The 15,977-nt window shown below is 34.0% G+C and overlaps 1 protein-coding gene and 1 long non-coding RNA gene across 9 annotated transcripts in view; one reads left to right on the forward strand and one right to left on the reverse strand.

Annotated features, from left to right (window-relative positions):
* The window catches only part of LOC114246926 (uncharacterized), a 36,571-nt gene that overhangs the window by 1,735 nt on the left and 18,859 nt on the right, over positions 1-15,977 (reverse strand). For 2 of the 8 annotated variants that reach the window (XM_028179679.2, XM_028179684.2), the window contains 13 exons: positions 8,695-8,874; positions 7,524-7,716; positions 7,030-7,174; positions 5,116-5,335; positions 4,459-4,598; positions 3,593-3,613; positions 3,242-3,271; positions 2,568-2,687; positions 1,620-1,689; positions 1,303-1,448; positions 1,031-1,215; positions 477-585; positions 73-234 (listed from right to left, as the gene is read on the reverse strand). In XM_028179679.2, the coding sequence (XP_028035480.2) occupies positions 73-234; positions 477-585; positions 1,031-1,215; positions 1,303-1,448; positions 1,620-1,689; positions 2,568-2,687; positions 3,242-3,271; positions 3,593-3,613; positions 4,459-4,598; positions 5,116-5,335; positions 7,030-7,174; positions 7,524-7,716; positions 8,695-8,874 (1,721 nt within the window). The remainder of the gene's footprint in view (positions 1-72; positions 235-476; positions 586-1,030; positions 1,216-1,302; positions 1,449-1,619; positions 1,690-2,567; positions 2,688-3,241; positions 3,272-3,592; positions 3,614-4,458; positions 4,599-5,115; positions 5,336-7,029; positions 7,175-7,523; positions 7,717-8,694; positions 8,875-15,977) is intronic. The other 6 variants (XM_028179683.2, XM_028179685.2, XM_028179680.2 and 3 more) reach the window with 5 other exon arrangements.
* Positions 9,036-9,339, forward strand: LOC149503545 (uncharacterized). The gene is made up of 2 exons (XR_016323623.1): positions 9,036-9,175; positions 9,228-9,339. It is a non-coding gene; the product is annotated as an uncharacterized LOC149503545 (long non-coding RNA).

Here is a 15,977-nt window from a genome sequence, read left to right on the forward strand (position 1 = left end):
TAGTAAAAATAGCTTCTTTTAAAAATTCCTTTTGAATTTATTTGTAAATACACGTGTATTGGAAACACTCACTTTAATTTTTTCCCATTTGTCATCCACCTCTTGAAGCCAAGAGTTAATCTGCCTTCCGTTGCAACGTGAGCGCTGCGCATTTCGTTTCTCTTCCTGCTCTGGAGCTAGCACGTTGTAAACTTCTCTGTCACGAAGAATCGTACAAACAGAGAAGGGCAGGGACTGTCGAATAATAAACTACTACAGAATTTATTTACACAATTGGGTGCAACTTGAATAAACTACAGGTTCACTGACATTTCTTTTTATAAAAAGCTAAGCATAAATATCATTGATGAAATCAAAAACTTTATATTTTTATATCAAGATTCATTACATAATTCAGCACGTGTTTTACTTAATTTTGTCGCCTCTTGAATTTTAAACATAATATCAGTCACCTGTCCAATTAGGATTGTAATTACCTGATTAGCTACGGCGCGTTCAGCGCGCCCGTGCACTCGAAGTATTTCTTGTTCAACTGCCAGCACAAGCTTTTCTTTTTCAACCAGATGTTGTATCCGTAAACGATGCCTTACAAACGAGATTATATTAATAAAGAAACATTTAGTTAGCAAGTAATCTTACATATAAGATGACAAATGTTCTAAAAGCCCCTAAACCATTATATTGTATGATCAAAATATAAAATACAACTAAACAAACATGGTTTCGTCAAGATGTCTATTAAATAAATCCGGTATGCTACTTCCAAAACATTACCACTACCACAATTTCCACATTCCACGTCATGGTTCAGTTGTATGTCGAATACTACAAAAGAACAGTCTACTTTCCATATAATTCCTATAATTTCCTTGCGTCTACGCCTACGCCGCCATCTTGGTTATTTATGATATGGAATATTAATGCTAATACATTGCAATTGGACTTCAACTGAATGTCTCAATATGGATGGGAACAGTAATCCACTAATCGTTTATTACTAATAAAAATGTACATAAAATACTGTGTGCACCTTTCTTTCTCCTGAGTCATAAATTCATTTATCATTTGAGGTGGCAAATTGTGTGGTATCTCGATTTGTGGCTCAGGATTGACATTCCTTTGTAGAGTGTATGTACAACGATTCATCAGATATTTATTGAAATCTTTTGGAGGTTTTGGTTTGACTGGAAACAAACCACGTTGACGGTGATGAATCTGTGAGCAAAAAGAAACTTTTTACATTTCTATCTAGTGAAATAAAGTTTTTTACCATACAACCCTACATTGAATCTAATAATATACCTGTTTCCGTATATGTATGTACATCTGATACGGGTTGCTGTGTGTGATATTATGACTGAGGGAGCTGGCTTCTTGTGTGGAATCGCTTTTCGATTCTCGCGAATGATCCTTGGAGGATTTTAGTTTTCTTTTTCTTGGATGCAACTCTAAACAGGAAGAAGAGTGGTTAATCAATATATACTATATACATAAAAACGTAGTTAATTTATTCGATCGTTATGATTATTATTTCCTTTGGCTTAATTTTGATGATTATATCACTTTCAGAAATCCTAAATATGGTGGTATTTATCCGCTTCGATATTACGAAAACTTACCCAATTTGGTTTTGCCTTGTTCCGATCTACTGGAGCCACTCGATGTAGAAACAGTGTGATCATCGTGACTCTAAAAAATGAATATTAATGCTCTTCAATTTTACATGTTCTTTTAAAATTTAACTATGAATTCTCTGTTTAGAATCATTGCATAAATCAAGAACACTTATTTTAATGTGAATATTGGTCTAGAGACAGACCTAAATTCAACAAAATGTGCTAGTTTGGTTGGTACAAGTATCTTCTGGGTGTATTTTATTCAGAATTTCGCTGATTTATAAATATTTACTATCAGTACTTTTAAATTATTTATAATATTGCTCAACGATCCGACGTTTTTTTTTCATTTTAGTTGACAAATAATTAAATGACTGTAATGACACTAACTGTAAGAATAGAAAATAATCTCAAATGACTCCTACCATTCTTTTTATTTTTTTAAGTATGGCAATTGATGGGATTATTGCCAGTGTCAAGTTTTTAAAATCTTCAATTATTACATATATTCATACTCTGTTACATGAAAAATTAAATGGTGTGAAATGAGAAGTTGATTTATTTAATACTATTTTATTATCAATTGAGATGAAATTAAATGAAATGAAATAAGACGGGATGAAATTAAATCTCCTTAAAATGGTGGTTATTTAAGCCTTCAGTGGACTGGAAGAATCCGATATGCTACGTCCAGCGGTTTTATTTAATTTTCCCACATACGTGCACTTTCATAAATGCTAAAACAGTTAACAAGCCACCGTTATTACAAGTTCAAAGCCTGAATAAACTCTAATATAACAAAATAAAACAATCCAGAAAACTTTGTTTTTGGTGTTCCCGCCAAAAAAAAATTATGCGTTCGTACAACCCTTAGTTGCATAGCATCATTAAAACCAAGGCGAGCTAGACTGGTTTTACATTTTATATCAATAAAACATTAAAAAAACTTACAGAGGGCGGTGGACTTTTGTTCGTGTTTAATTGGTTTTGTCCAGCGCCAACGTGCGGTGACGTCCTCTCTTTGTCTTTGTCGTCATTGGTTCTATGCGAACGCAGCACTCTCTGCCCGGCCTTACAAACAAGACATTTGTTTTATCTTGAGATTATGTTTACCTGACTTAGACGCGTCATTTTACTCCATTTCGCATGCTACGTAATTAAAAAATACTATTCGAATATTTTTGCTATGCAATGTCTCATATTTGAATCGATAATAAAGCGTCCTAATCAGGTAAAGTGTTTACAACATTTAATAACAGAGTACAAGAATATAAACTGAAAGGAATACACAGTAAAAAGGCACATTTACCTAAATCTTTGAGTTCATTATGATCGCTTTTTGTTCATAGTTATTTATGGTTCAATTATTTTGAATAAATTAAAACTAGTTTGCCAGACCAAAAATTTGTTATAAAATATATATATACGACTTTTTAACATTATATTAGATCATAATTTACTCTAAAGATACTAGAAAAAGAATAACATAGAACATCGAGGGCTCAAAAAAATAAAATAAAAACAGACTGAAAAATCAAATCAACTCATTAATACAACACTTATAGTTTGTTATTAATCCACAAAAAAATAATGTTTTTCATAAAGATGCGGATTAGATCTCTTACATATGTGGTAGACTTCCTTGGCCACGTTAACTGAAACGTGCGAAATGTCGGAAATTGTAAAAATAGTTGTACCCAACTTAATTATTAAGATAATTTAACATTAGGGGGAGAACAATAAATGTCGCGCGATGGTTTTTGAAATTCAATTTCATCAAAACACATTAAATCTTTAACTGCTTGATGCTAATAAAATTGATTTTTATTTATTATAATTTAATAGTATATTGTGACATTAATTGTATACAATGAAATACTGTAAACTAAACAACCATCGTTATTGAATTGATAAGAATATAATATTTAGGGATAGTGTAAATCAAATATACATCTAAGTATTGTTTTAGTACCGACCTTGACGTATGGCTGCGAGGCCTGGGCATAAAGTAAAACGAATATGCATTAAAACTGCGTTCAGTTCAAATCTTAATGTAAAGTTTATGATCAAGCAAAATAATGAAGTAATCTAATGAGTATGAGGTGAATTTCAATGTGCTTTGTTAGTTACACATTAACGTTATATTTGACGTAATAATAATATGATCTATCAGAATAGGAACAATGTCAATAAATTGAATCAATAACGAGTAACCTATTGTGATTATTTCATAAACCGTATATGTATATACTATATATGTACACACATAATATACATACATATGCATATATACATACTACAAATTTTTATTAATCTGGTGAATTAATTAGGATTAAATGAATATAGGGATGTTTCACATTTTTTTGTTTCGTTTTGCATACATATATGTTTCTCCAAAAAATACCATTGAAATATGTATGTATACCTATTGTATAAAAAAATCATCGATTTGAATTGTAAAATAACAAAAGTTAATATTTTATAGTTATTAAGTGATGGATTAGTAAATACGTCGATTTTATCGAGCTTGTCCCATCCAACACATCCCAGACTCAGACCGCTATCTTATTGCCAATAAAATCATAAAACTTATCGGATGCACAGATAATTATGTTATTTAAAAACCACCCAGCTCCACCACCATAGCTTTTCGTTTCAGAACTGTTTTTTTTTTTAATTTGCCCTGTTTTGTATTTTCGATGAATCTATTCATTATAGATTAAATGAGTAACATCCCTATTTGTGACTCTTGCTATTATATTATTATGTAACATGATTTATGGAACTTTAACGGGAGGATGATTTAAATCGTTTTAGCTGATGACGTTAAACATGAACCAACCTTCCCGCCTTCTATTGTTCTTTTGTCGTCCGAATTTCCGTCCGAGCTGTCCGATGTCTGTCCCGTGTCGGTGCTTGTGCACGGGATTACGTATGGCAGGGTTGACACACTACCCCGACCTTTCCCGCTTCCCCTTTGACCTGGACACCCAAAAGTAAAGACGAGACAAATTCTAAAAGTACTGATAAAAGCAGGAAGTGCATAATATAATGTGACATTTTTACGTCCCGAATAACCGGGATGAAGAATTTTGTCACTATTGTATGTTCCATTACATTAAGTTATCATCCAAAAGATCTTTTTTTATTGCTTATATGTGTGGACGAGCTCTCAGCCCAACTGGTGTTAAGTGGTTAATGGAGCCCATATACATCTACAACGTAAATGCCGCCACCCATCTTGAGATATGAGTTTTAAGGTCTCAGTATAGTTACAACGGCTGCCCCACCCTTCAAACCGAAACGCATTACTGCTTCACGGCAGAAATAGGCAGGGTGGTGGTACCTACCCGTGCGGACTCACAAGAGGTCCTACCACCAGCAAAAAGAAATTATCCCTCAAATTATTAAGAAGTGAGGTTATTATAGTAGATATAGTAATCAATGAGTGAATGAATGAATGATGAGAATGATTAAAAACCAAAAATACACTACTAACCTTCGCCTTCTTGTTCGTTTCTACCGCCAGAGCCCCCGGCGCCACCCGGTATCACGATCTTGAGTGGAGGAACTTTAGGCCCTGATGATTCTTGCGTTTTCTGGTCGTCCGTGTCTTCACTATTATCTTTACTACTATGTGGCTTTGGACTTGCCACTGGACTTTTTCTATCTTGCTTGTTTTGCGATCCCGATCCACCTTTGGAGCTTGAGGACTTACTCTGAATATGATATAATAATTATTTTAACAAGGATTGTGTGGGAGCCGTTTCCGAATCCTAAGCCTACGGGGGTGACAATAATACTATCAGAATTAAAAAAAAAAAAATTACTGTATTTCAAAATAATTCACAATTCAAGCATTGTTGCAGACGATAAAACTGGAAAAAGAGGGGGTTTCACTGTTCTTCTCTCACTCTCTTCTCTTTCATTATCTTTTAATACCGTGTAACTGCTTCTTCAGCGTCTTGAAATCAGATTCCTCAGGTCTTTTGTTTTGTTTTTGGAAATACATAGTGGTTGCGCTGGTTTAAAACTGTTAGTTTTTGGTTTCGAAAAATAGCAACATTTAATTTGGTTTTGCAAATCCTGTCCCATCCCTTATCCCTCACTTTACCTACCGACGCGTGCGAGCGAGATCGTGTGGCGACATCGACTCGGGAAGAAATGTAATGGCTGGACTACCGCGCGCGCGCTTCGTGTCTCTGTTGTAATATATATTCGTAAATAAGTGAAATTGTTGGGCGTTTCTCATCGCGTAGCGGTACGAGCCTGCAGTAAGGACTACATAAGGTATTGTGCATCCTTCCTTTACCGCAGAACTGCCGCTTCTTATCGTTTCTTTCCGCAGTCTGTGTCCTTCATTTGCAACGACCAAATTTCAAATATTTCGAAGTATTCGCTTATATCGCGTCTGCACATAGGAATCACATCGGATAGCTCAACAATTCCACTACAAAAAATTAAGCAAAGTAGTTGTTTCTCTGGCTGAGCGTGAAGAATCATTCTGCGAAAACGCTGCTTTCGAACTTTATCCAGAACACTTGTGACAACCAGATATTAGAGACAATTTTGCATCACAACTTTTCGGAGTAGACAGTCCGTGCGAAGAATATGGCTATCATGTTTCTCACGCTGTATCTTCTCTTCACCTTTTTTATGGATATTTTTAGTAGGAAACGCTCAGCGTGAAGATTGGCTTTCATATTCGAACAATAATCGATCATGATCGATTAATAAATCCCATGTTTCGTTGCGTATGAAGACGTCAAATTCGGTCAAATCGTGGGGTACCATCTATCTAGGGTTTCATCTTGAAACCCAATCGAAGTCGAATATAATACTGTTGCGACTTTGCGAACTAGGGCCATAGTGAAAATTAGAAAAAGCATAAAGCTAACATTTTTACGTGTTAAATTCACAATACCAGTAATAAGACTATTCATGTAGTGAAAAAAAAAAAAAAAAAACTAGTTGACTAAATATATCGCTTTGAAATACAAAAAAAAATTAAAAATATCCTCATCGAGCCATACTCAAACTATGTTTGAAATGTCCTTAATGGTGGGCAGCGCTTTGGTCCATGTTAATTTGCAACGGTTAGTACTTACCATTGGGTGGATCGTATGTTAATTTGCTATCCACGGCGTGTGATGCATTTAAGCGACAATTAACAGAAACGACATTGGTCGCAATCTCAACGGCCTTTATTCCAAGAGACTAACGACTTCGACTTAATGTCTCAAGGTGAACCACAGTGTTCGCATTATCATCTCAGATAGCGACTTAACATTAGGTGGGCCGATCTATTCAGCGATGCTTATATAAAATTATTGTCTTCAAGATTTATTATGAGTCATGAATGTGTCATTAGAAGAAAACAAGAACACGAGAACTTATGATTTGAAAATAATACCTTTCCACCGGCACCTTTTCCTTGAGACTGCATTCCGCTTTTTCCTGAAGAGCCGCCACCCGATCCACCCTTGCCAGAGCCCTGTGCCCCTCCACTTTTGCCGAGTGGGGCAACGCCTGTCTTGCTTGCAGGACCAGGAGGTTTACTGTTTGTTAACATGTAAAATTAAGAAGACTTACAAGCATCATCCCCATGTGCTCATCGCTGGTGTGTACTGTATCTATGTATTAAGGACAAATTTACGAATAAGCTATCATTACGACCTTCCGGAAGTATTAGTATTTTTAAGTCGAAATTCTGAGCAATGTTAAAGATCGAAGTCTTATGGAAAATATAGTGAAGTAGGCTTTTAAAATTATGACGGGAATACTCCAACAAAACGAAGCGATACTGCAAGTTTTTTTTCCTTAAATGACAGTAAAAATAGAGTATCAGTTTATTGTTAAAACGATAAAGATATTCTTTACCACGCAAAGCTATCCAATAAAACGTACCGTCCGGGTCCTCCCCTAGCAACAGGGGCTGGTTTACCCATCGGTTCTTTTTCTTCATCTTTCCTCTTCTTTCGTTTTGACACTTCATCATCAGCTCCGTCAGTTTCTTGGTTATCTTCTGCATGCTGTCGCTTATTACTCGTGATGTCGTCTTGACTGGACGACACCACGCCACTACTTAGCTGCGAACTTTCTGCGTTAGAGAAAAAACTTATATCTTTAATTTAAACTTTTCTAATAAAATTAACAATCTTTGTTAATTTACTAAATGTTGATTCGAGATTATTTATTTCAATTCTACTATAAGCAAATGATGTTTATCGTTGAGCACGATGATCAGGATAAGAAATGATAATCTTGAATCTCTGATCAAGGAAATTACCAACACTTAAAATTTATTTTATAGTTTCGTTTATATTATTACTTATATTTTACTGTGAACCAACCACAGCAAATGAATATTTCTTTGATCATAATTCATTGACATTTTTCTTTTTTTCAAGTCAACAGTGTATAAAAAACGTTACAAAATGAAAAATTATTAAAACTAAGCTTATTCAAGAAAAGTATATAATATAAATTATTATGGAACAATTTTGATTTTCATAAAAATCTAACTGGTTTTTCATCACATGTGTTCCTTTTCCAGGCGACAGGAAGATCTTCGCCTCCATATTGTTTTAAGTCTTTCAATTTGTTAGTTTCTATTGTCTTTCGATTTGTTAGGTTATGAAAATTATCTCAACATTATCCATCTTATAATGAATTTATATAGTCTTATTAATTGAAATTCTCTTTCAACTGTCCTGCCGATACATGCCGATGCCGATCACCTTTTCAATTTACTGTATTACAGTCAACAAAAGACAATTCATATTTTCATAACGTACTCGTATTTTAGTATTTGTTGAGATTTATTTTTCGTTTAATATTCATCTATTGGATATTTTATTTTGACAAATTAAACGAGGACATGTGCAAAACATTGGTGTTCGATTTTCGAAAAACAACAAAAATAAAGTAAACTGATGATATTATTTTTACTGTCCATATCTTAATTAAAAAAGCGATGACATGACGTGGCACTTGATTAAATTAATAAAAATTAAATGTGAGTTTTCAATTGTAAGGTTCACCAAACCACACTTGAAATAGTACACTTCCGTTTTACCATCTCTGTTTTCCGTCGATCCTTTTTCTTGCGAGGTAGCATCTTTGCCTTCGAAATTTTCGCCCTGCGCTAGGGTTTCCATGTTGTTCCGCTTACTGCATTCACTGTTACCACTTGCATTGCCTTTCTTGACGTTATCATCCCTTGCGCGACTGAGGTGTGTTGCTCTCGCGTTACTATCTGTTGACAATTCGATGCGATCCCAATAAGTGTACCAAATATTAAACCCCGATGTCGCAAGCCACGCTGTCAGCATTCGTTGTCCTTATTGTCACTATGCTCAACGCAAACCTGTATAAACAAGTACAGCACAAAGCCTACGTACGTACATAAAGAAAAATTCCTCTTCTGGAATACCAATACTTTGTCGCAACAAGTAGGTAATGTGTGTTCAAAAAACGGTACAAATATGGAGCACGACATTGTATCAATTTATTAAATTAAAAATAGTTAATGCCATTTTATTATATTATGTAGAGAGGTTTACTTAAATTAAAAATAGTTAATGCCATTTTATTATATTATGTAGAGAGGTCGTAGGATAATCATCACTAGTAAAATTTAACGATCGTCAGTAGTTTCGTATCCCAGACCGAAGTTTTCAATGATTTTAAACCATTTTCTTTCCTAAGTGCATATAAAATATAAATTTTTAGTTATTGTTGTTACGCATACGCATCGCATATATTCCTAATTTGAAGGAAAAGTTTAAAACGTTTTTAACGATCATCAGTGTGATCCTGCACAGTGTCCTTACAAAATTTCGCTCTGTGTATTTAAACTTGCAAAAGAGATGGACGCACAAAGATAAAATTCAGAATAATTTTACTGTGGATCTCTAAAGCTTGAAAATATTAAACGACGCGTGTCCTACAATTACATCCCTTTCAAAATTTTGAAGTAAATGAAAGTATTTGATTGTGAAAATAAAAACTTTGAACAAATATTTTAATATAATAATTAAATTTTAGTAACAAATAACTCATAATTTTGGTTCCCAGAATGTGAGCGATTCTCCAAAGAACAAACTAGCAATTAAAAATCAGAAATTGTTACACACGCAGACATATTCAAATACTGAAATTATAAAGCTACGTACTGGTTAAGCACCGTTTTTCGAATCGAGTTATGGTTACGATTTATGGCATATTCGAAGACAGCTTTAATTTGTATTAAAATTCTGATAGATGGTTAACGATTGTTGGATATTGACAACAATATACTACTCGTAGTATTTAATCAAAAACGAGACAAAATGATCAAGACTCAAATGGTGTCTCACTTGAGTTTGATGTTGAGAAATTGACCTAAAACAGTTGGGTCAACTGAACAAAAGTATTGTTTTGAGATTTGTATCGGTACCTTACATTGTTTTATAAAACAAATCTTATTGATAAGATATTCTAAGGCAATTGCGTTGTAAAGTAACAATATTATTAAAAGTGTGTTGTACTACTAATATTTTAAGTGCTTCATTTAAAAGATAAAGATGTTGTTCATTGAATAACATTGATTTTCCGTATTATTACAATTAACTACTACCATAAATATAGTGTCTCCCTGCATTTCTTCCATATTCAAAGAGCGATTCGTATACCATTCCCTAATAGCTTAATAACTTGACGAATTTAAAACAAAAAAAATAAAAAGAAGCACTTGTCAGAATAGGACCTTCCTTGTGATGCAATAACAAAACAAAAAATTATTAAATCGGCATTTTACTTCTACTTTATCAATCTTACGATCTACAAAAATACCTAGTATTTAAACATTTTTAGTCATTTCGGTAACAAGGAGGTTTCAAATTACATTTACATGTACATTATTGCAAATGTATGTTACATACGATATTTATTGATGATTCGGTAACTACGCATTCCAAGGTCCAACAAATAACTTTCGAAACTCTTACCGAATTGATGACGGTAATAAAAATGCACTTGCACTTTATTTTATTTTCTTGTTCATTTAAGTATTAAATTATGTTGTTCGAAGTAATAGCTCAAACTTTCCAGCGCTATTATCCAAACATAATTAGACATGTCTTAAGGTACATTAAAAAAAAAGGTCCATTTTAGCGTGCCAAATATAAATCATTCTTCCATCACACGATGCAGCATCTGAAGATAAATGCTACTAGTCCGGTAACCTTCGACGAAGTATGGCCCAATTAATTATTATGCCATATGAAGTGTAAATCTCCGTTGGAAGGAGTCACTTTAAATTGCAAGCGGGTCGTGCAAATGCACGTCACGCGAGAACAAGCTTTCATTTGTTCACAAGATATTGCCATCAGCATTTTGTATATCAGCATATCCAGTAACAGAAACAATTCGAGTTGCGTTGTCTTGCGAATGAAGATCGCGAGCCTTTTGGTCATAAAAGGGATGCGGTAGTTAAATCGCCACACGGTATTATGAACATTAGAAGGCTTAACGGAATCTAGTGTAGTGGTAAGACGTCTCCTTGAAAGAATTCAATTAATTCCACAAGGGGTCCGGTGCTTCTGCGTCTTTGAGAATGCCGGGGAACACTAAATTAACCCTAAGCCCTTAATCGTCATGTGGCTGCGACCATCAGGTTGCGACTTGAAAGTGGTGTTAGGGAATAACTTTTTGAACATTCGAACAGCAGATTGACCATTGCCGCTTACCCGTAAAATCACTACTTTGTATTTAAAGGTGTTTCGTTATTTGTATTGTTTATTCTACAAATACGAGCATACGAGTATATACTCAAACTAACAGAAAGGTATTGTGGGCAGTGTGATGTTGCTGACGGAAAAACTGAGTAATGACTCGTGAGTGACATAACGAGTAGTGCGTCAGCCACCAGGACAGACGTACCTCGGGGTACTACAAAGCGGACCGGCGACGACAACGCAACTCGTAAAAATTGTCGAATGTTCTTTTATAGCTTCAGCAATTTTACTCACTCATATTTATTCGAAGGTTAATTAGCATCATTTGGCGAAAAGCAGCGTCGTCATTAATTGTTGCATATTTTAGATGTCCCGAGCGTTCTTTACCGATCCCTCTAGTATTGCTACATAGTCTAGTGGCCACAGTCGCTTAAGGATGTCACTAATGCCAGTAGTAATAAAGACGGTACTTAAAAGTACTTGTTTTATCCCTTTACTTATCACATTTTTGCCATGGAAAGTGCTAATAGCGTTATAATTTATAGTATGCATATTCTTAATATTATAATAATATTATCAAAAAAATATTATTTTGGTTTTACATGAGAAATAATTAGTAATTTCAAAAAAAAAATTCAATATCAGGTCAATTTACATTTTGCACTGACCACTTATATGCTGATATTTTGTTATCACTTATTTAAAGGAATTTTAATAATTGATGTCTGACCTTGTCTCTAATGTAAATGTACAAGAATGCAAAAATAACAATGTCCAATTTCAATTTGATGGTTATTCACAGGTGTTGAGAAAAGCCACTGTAGATTAGATTTTGAAATGGTATTTAATTTTGGTCTTTTCTTTGGACAGGTTTTCTTTAAATAACACCGAAAACGCGATTGAATAATTTTCAATGAGATAATGAAAAGCGTAAGTACTGGAGGTATTAACAGAAACACTACAAAATAAAATTTTCACAGCTAACAGTGTAGGTACTATAGGTACTTTTTTTTTTTCGGGCCGGGGCCGAACCTCCTACGAGGTCCCCGCGCCTAGGGGGTGCGCGGGGTATGTGAGACTCGACGATCTGCAGGTGTTGAAAGCAGACCGCGGGCTCAAGGAATTTTAGGGTCCACCCACTAAACGACTCCCCTGCACTCTTACACCCCAGGGTCAAAACCCGGTCAGAGTAGGGGGGTTCCCGCGGTTAACACTAAAACCAGACACATGGCGCCACCCCGAGGACGCCCGACCGACGGATCGTCGAGGCGATAGTCGACGACCAACGACGTCGGTCTCCGCGGTACGGCGGCCCTACCAGGCCGCCTGGGCGATACTATAGGTACTGCATTAACTTTGGCCAAACACATTAACTACTGTTTCCCTTTTGTTTCTATCTGTACTGAATTATTAAATATTATTATGGAAAACTTATCAATGACCTGAGTGTCTGGAACCAAACTGTTAACAAATGGCAGCAGTTGACTGAATAATGCATAATCACTAATAGATCACTCACTCTAATTAGAAAGTTTGAACTTTGAAATACTCAGTTTATAGTTACAAATGTAGATCATGTGACATGTGTATGTATGTTTAATGTTTACCAAGTTTTGTTTGACTACAAATTTTTGTAGTTGATTGTAATAAAATAATTTAGAACAAAACATTATTTACTTTTAAGGTGAAATGTAATAATATTCTCAATCTTAGGGTGTTCATTAATTTCGAAAACCAATAGATACTGCTGGTAATCACCACAACCCTCAAGTTGATTTTTAAAAGTACGGAATGATTTGCCTTTTGAATGACATACATACTTGTTTATTATATATTAGAAGTTATTTCAGTACTGACACAACAGTGCATCCTCGTAACTAGTTAGTTCTAAGGAAGGAAAATATATTGTTATTACTACTGCTGTCGATGAGGAAACAATTGTGGCATTTGGGTAACTTCTATTTAACATCAGCTTTAATAAAATTATCTTCAATTACGTTTTCTGAACAACTTACAAAATCAGTAAATTGAAAAAAAAAATTTTTACTATGATTTTATATGAATTTCTATTTTTGTGTTCTTATTCAGCATCTTGAATTTTAAATCTTTGATATGGTTTTATTAATAAAATTCAGAGGGAAACAAAAAAATCATTTTCACCCAAAAATAAAATAAAATATAATAATTAACTACATTTAAAGTTCTATGTACTTAGTACTTTAATTGGATTACTTTTTTCTTAACAGCAACTCTCCACAATATCCACAATTATGTACTTATAAATAAAACACACGCTGTGTGAATTCTAAGCAACAGGACAAGTTCAAGAATGTTCAATACCTACCTAGCTATTAACAACTACAAACTTTGTTTTGACATTGGCAACTGCTAAGTGCAATGATCTCATTACAGAGTAAATTTAATAAAAGTATTTATCATCATTACGAAACTATTTATCTAATTTGAATTTTAATTGAGCTATGTAAAACGTCACTTATCTACTAATACATATATTAAATACTTGAAAAAAATAACATACTTACCTGCATGAACTGTGAGTGTCGAATATACTATAAAACTATGGACGAAACTTCACTATTTTATGCGTGTTATCAGCGTTGACGAGAATAAAATCACCTTAGTAATTAACTATGAGAAATTAAAGATCTTCTTAATAACCACATTGTCATGTTAGGTGATTATTATGAGTTTACACAGGGGTCATAGCACGATCGTGAGTGTACGGCGTGCAGTAATCACGTAAACGTTCGTAACATAAACAAAAGCAACCAAATTGATACTCCTGATTGATATCAAAGAACGTTCTTCTTTTAACTACACGAGCTTATACACAGCAAAAAGGTTTAATGCCTTTTCGTACTCAAAAATTACGAAAATACCTATGCCCAATTTAGCATACGAAACCGTTATGAAGTTAGCTGTAAGAGCGGACCATCCGACTGTTCAGACAACACGCCCCACAACGTTCCGTAACACGAAGAATTTTGTAAGGTCCCAAGCGCCGTTAACTGTTTTGTCGATATTTTACTTTCATTAATATAAAAATCATTTCATTATGGAGAAAATTATAATAATAATTTATTTAATTTGAAATGATTTTTATTTGTTACATATCTTGTTTTATTGGTCTACAATGAAACTTTTATGCACACTGAAATAAAATGAGTTCAGTGTTACCAGCGTGAGTTTCAAATTTAGGAGAACGAACAAAAACATTTCGATTAAAATTTGAAAATAAATACATCAGTAATTATTTATATTTAATTTTATTGTATATATTTAAATAAGTCATAAAACTAATATATTTTACCGTAATTAGTTCACAAAATTTAAAAGGTAATTTTAACACTGATAGTAAATTTATTTTTCATTAGGACGCTGTATGTATTATTTTACAAATATAAGAAACGAAAAATTAGCTGTTATTTTTCCGAAGCAAGCAATTGTATCCAATTGGGTATTTTCTAATCGACTCACCGTGATGGCCTGAACTGTAGCATTCGTTTTAGATGCCCATTCGAACTTGGTCCTGCAGCATCATCAAGGTAGAGCAGGGAAAACGTATGTTCGAAACCGCAAATTTGAAAGTTAAAAGAATATTCCTCTCAAAGCTAAAAATTTGTTAGCGACTGTTAAGTAGGTTTTCGCCAAGACGGTTCAGCTAACAAAGTTCTTGTGTACTTTGGAGACCTTGAAGAGGAAATCTTCGCCGGCTTTACTATTGGATCACTAGAAATTTTGATGAGTACTTGTTAATGTCCGTTGCCATAGACCATAACCATGAATATTGTTCACATTTTTCAGTGTTCTCACCCTCGATTTCAGCTTGCCTTGGATGGTAAAACAATTATGGTGGAATTTTAGATTGCTGTCAAACACTTGGCGGTGAACGTAACAAAGAATGAACGAGACATTTTGGAAATCAGACACAAGCTGCGCGTCGGATTCAAGTAATTTTGGAACGAGTCGCGAATACTGAAGGTAAGATGATATATCCACATCGGAATAAAAATTCCATTTCTCTTTTATTATATTATAGCCTTGTTTGAATAGTTTTATAATTCTTTTTTTTTTGTTATTCATTTATGCCGATATTTACGTTTGTTCATCACAGACCGTAATTAGAACAGTCAACTAAAATCAACACAATATGAGTCAGATAAAGTTTCTGATGAAAACCGAATCAATTTGTTGTGTCTCAAGTAACGTGTTTTAACTACTTTGTTTGGCAGCCGTTCTTCTCTTTTTCTTTTCTGACAAGTTCAAAGTGTTGCCAATTCAAAATAGAAACGGTTACTTTTTTCTTTCTTTTACAAGAAAAAATATCAATAATAAAAATGTGATACTCAAAATGAATCAAGTCTCGAGGTGCCAGTGATTGCGATTGAATTTTAAGGACTGGGCGACCATAAGTTTTATTAATTAGCTGCTGCTGCCGAAGGCTAATATGATACAGCTATGCAGGTAGGAGTCACCGGTATAGTTTGTAATAGCAAGCAAATATCCGCAAAATAAAATCTTAATGCTTAAAACTAGGTGTATAATAGGCGTTATTGTTTTTTTTAGTTAATCCTGGTAAAATGACTAAAAAAAGTCTAAGAAAACAAAGTCCCAAAACGAT

This window comes from Bombyx mandarina, chromosome 01 (assembly GCF_030267445.1).
Source record: "Bombyx mandarina strain Sakado chromosome 01, ASM3026744v2".
Classification (NCBI taxonomy): Eukaryota; Metazoa; Arthropoda; class Insecta; order Lepidoptera; family Bombycidae; genus Bombyx; species Bombyx mandarina.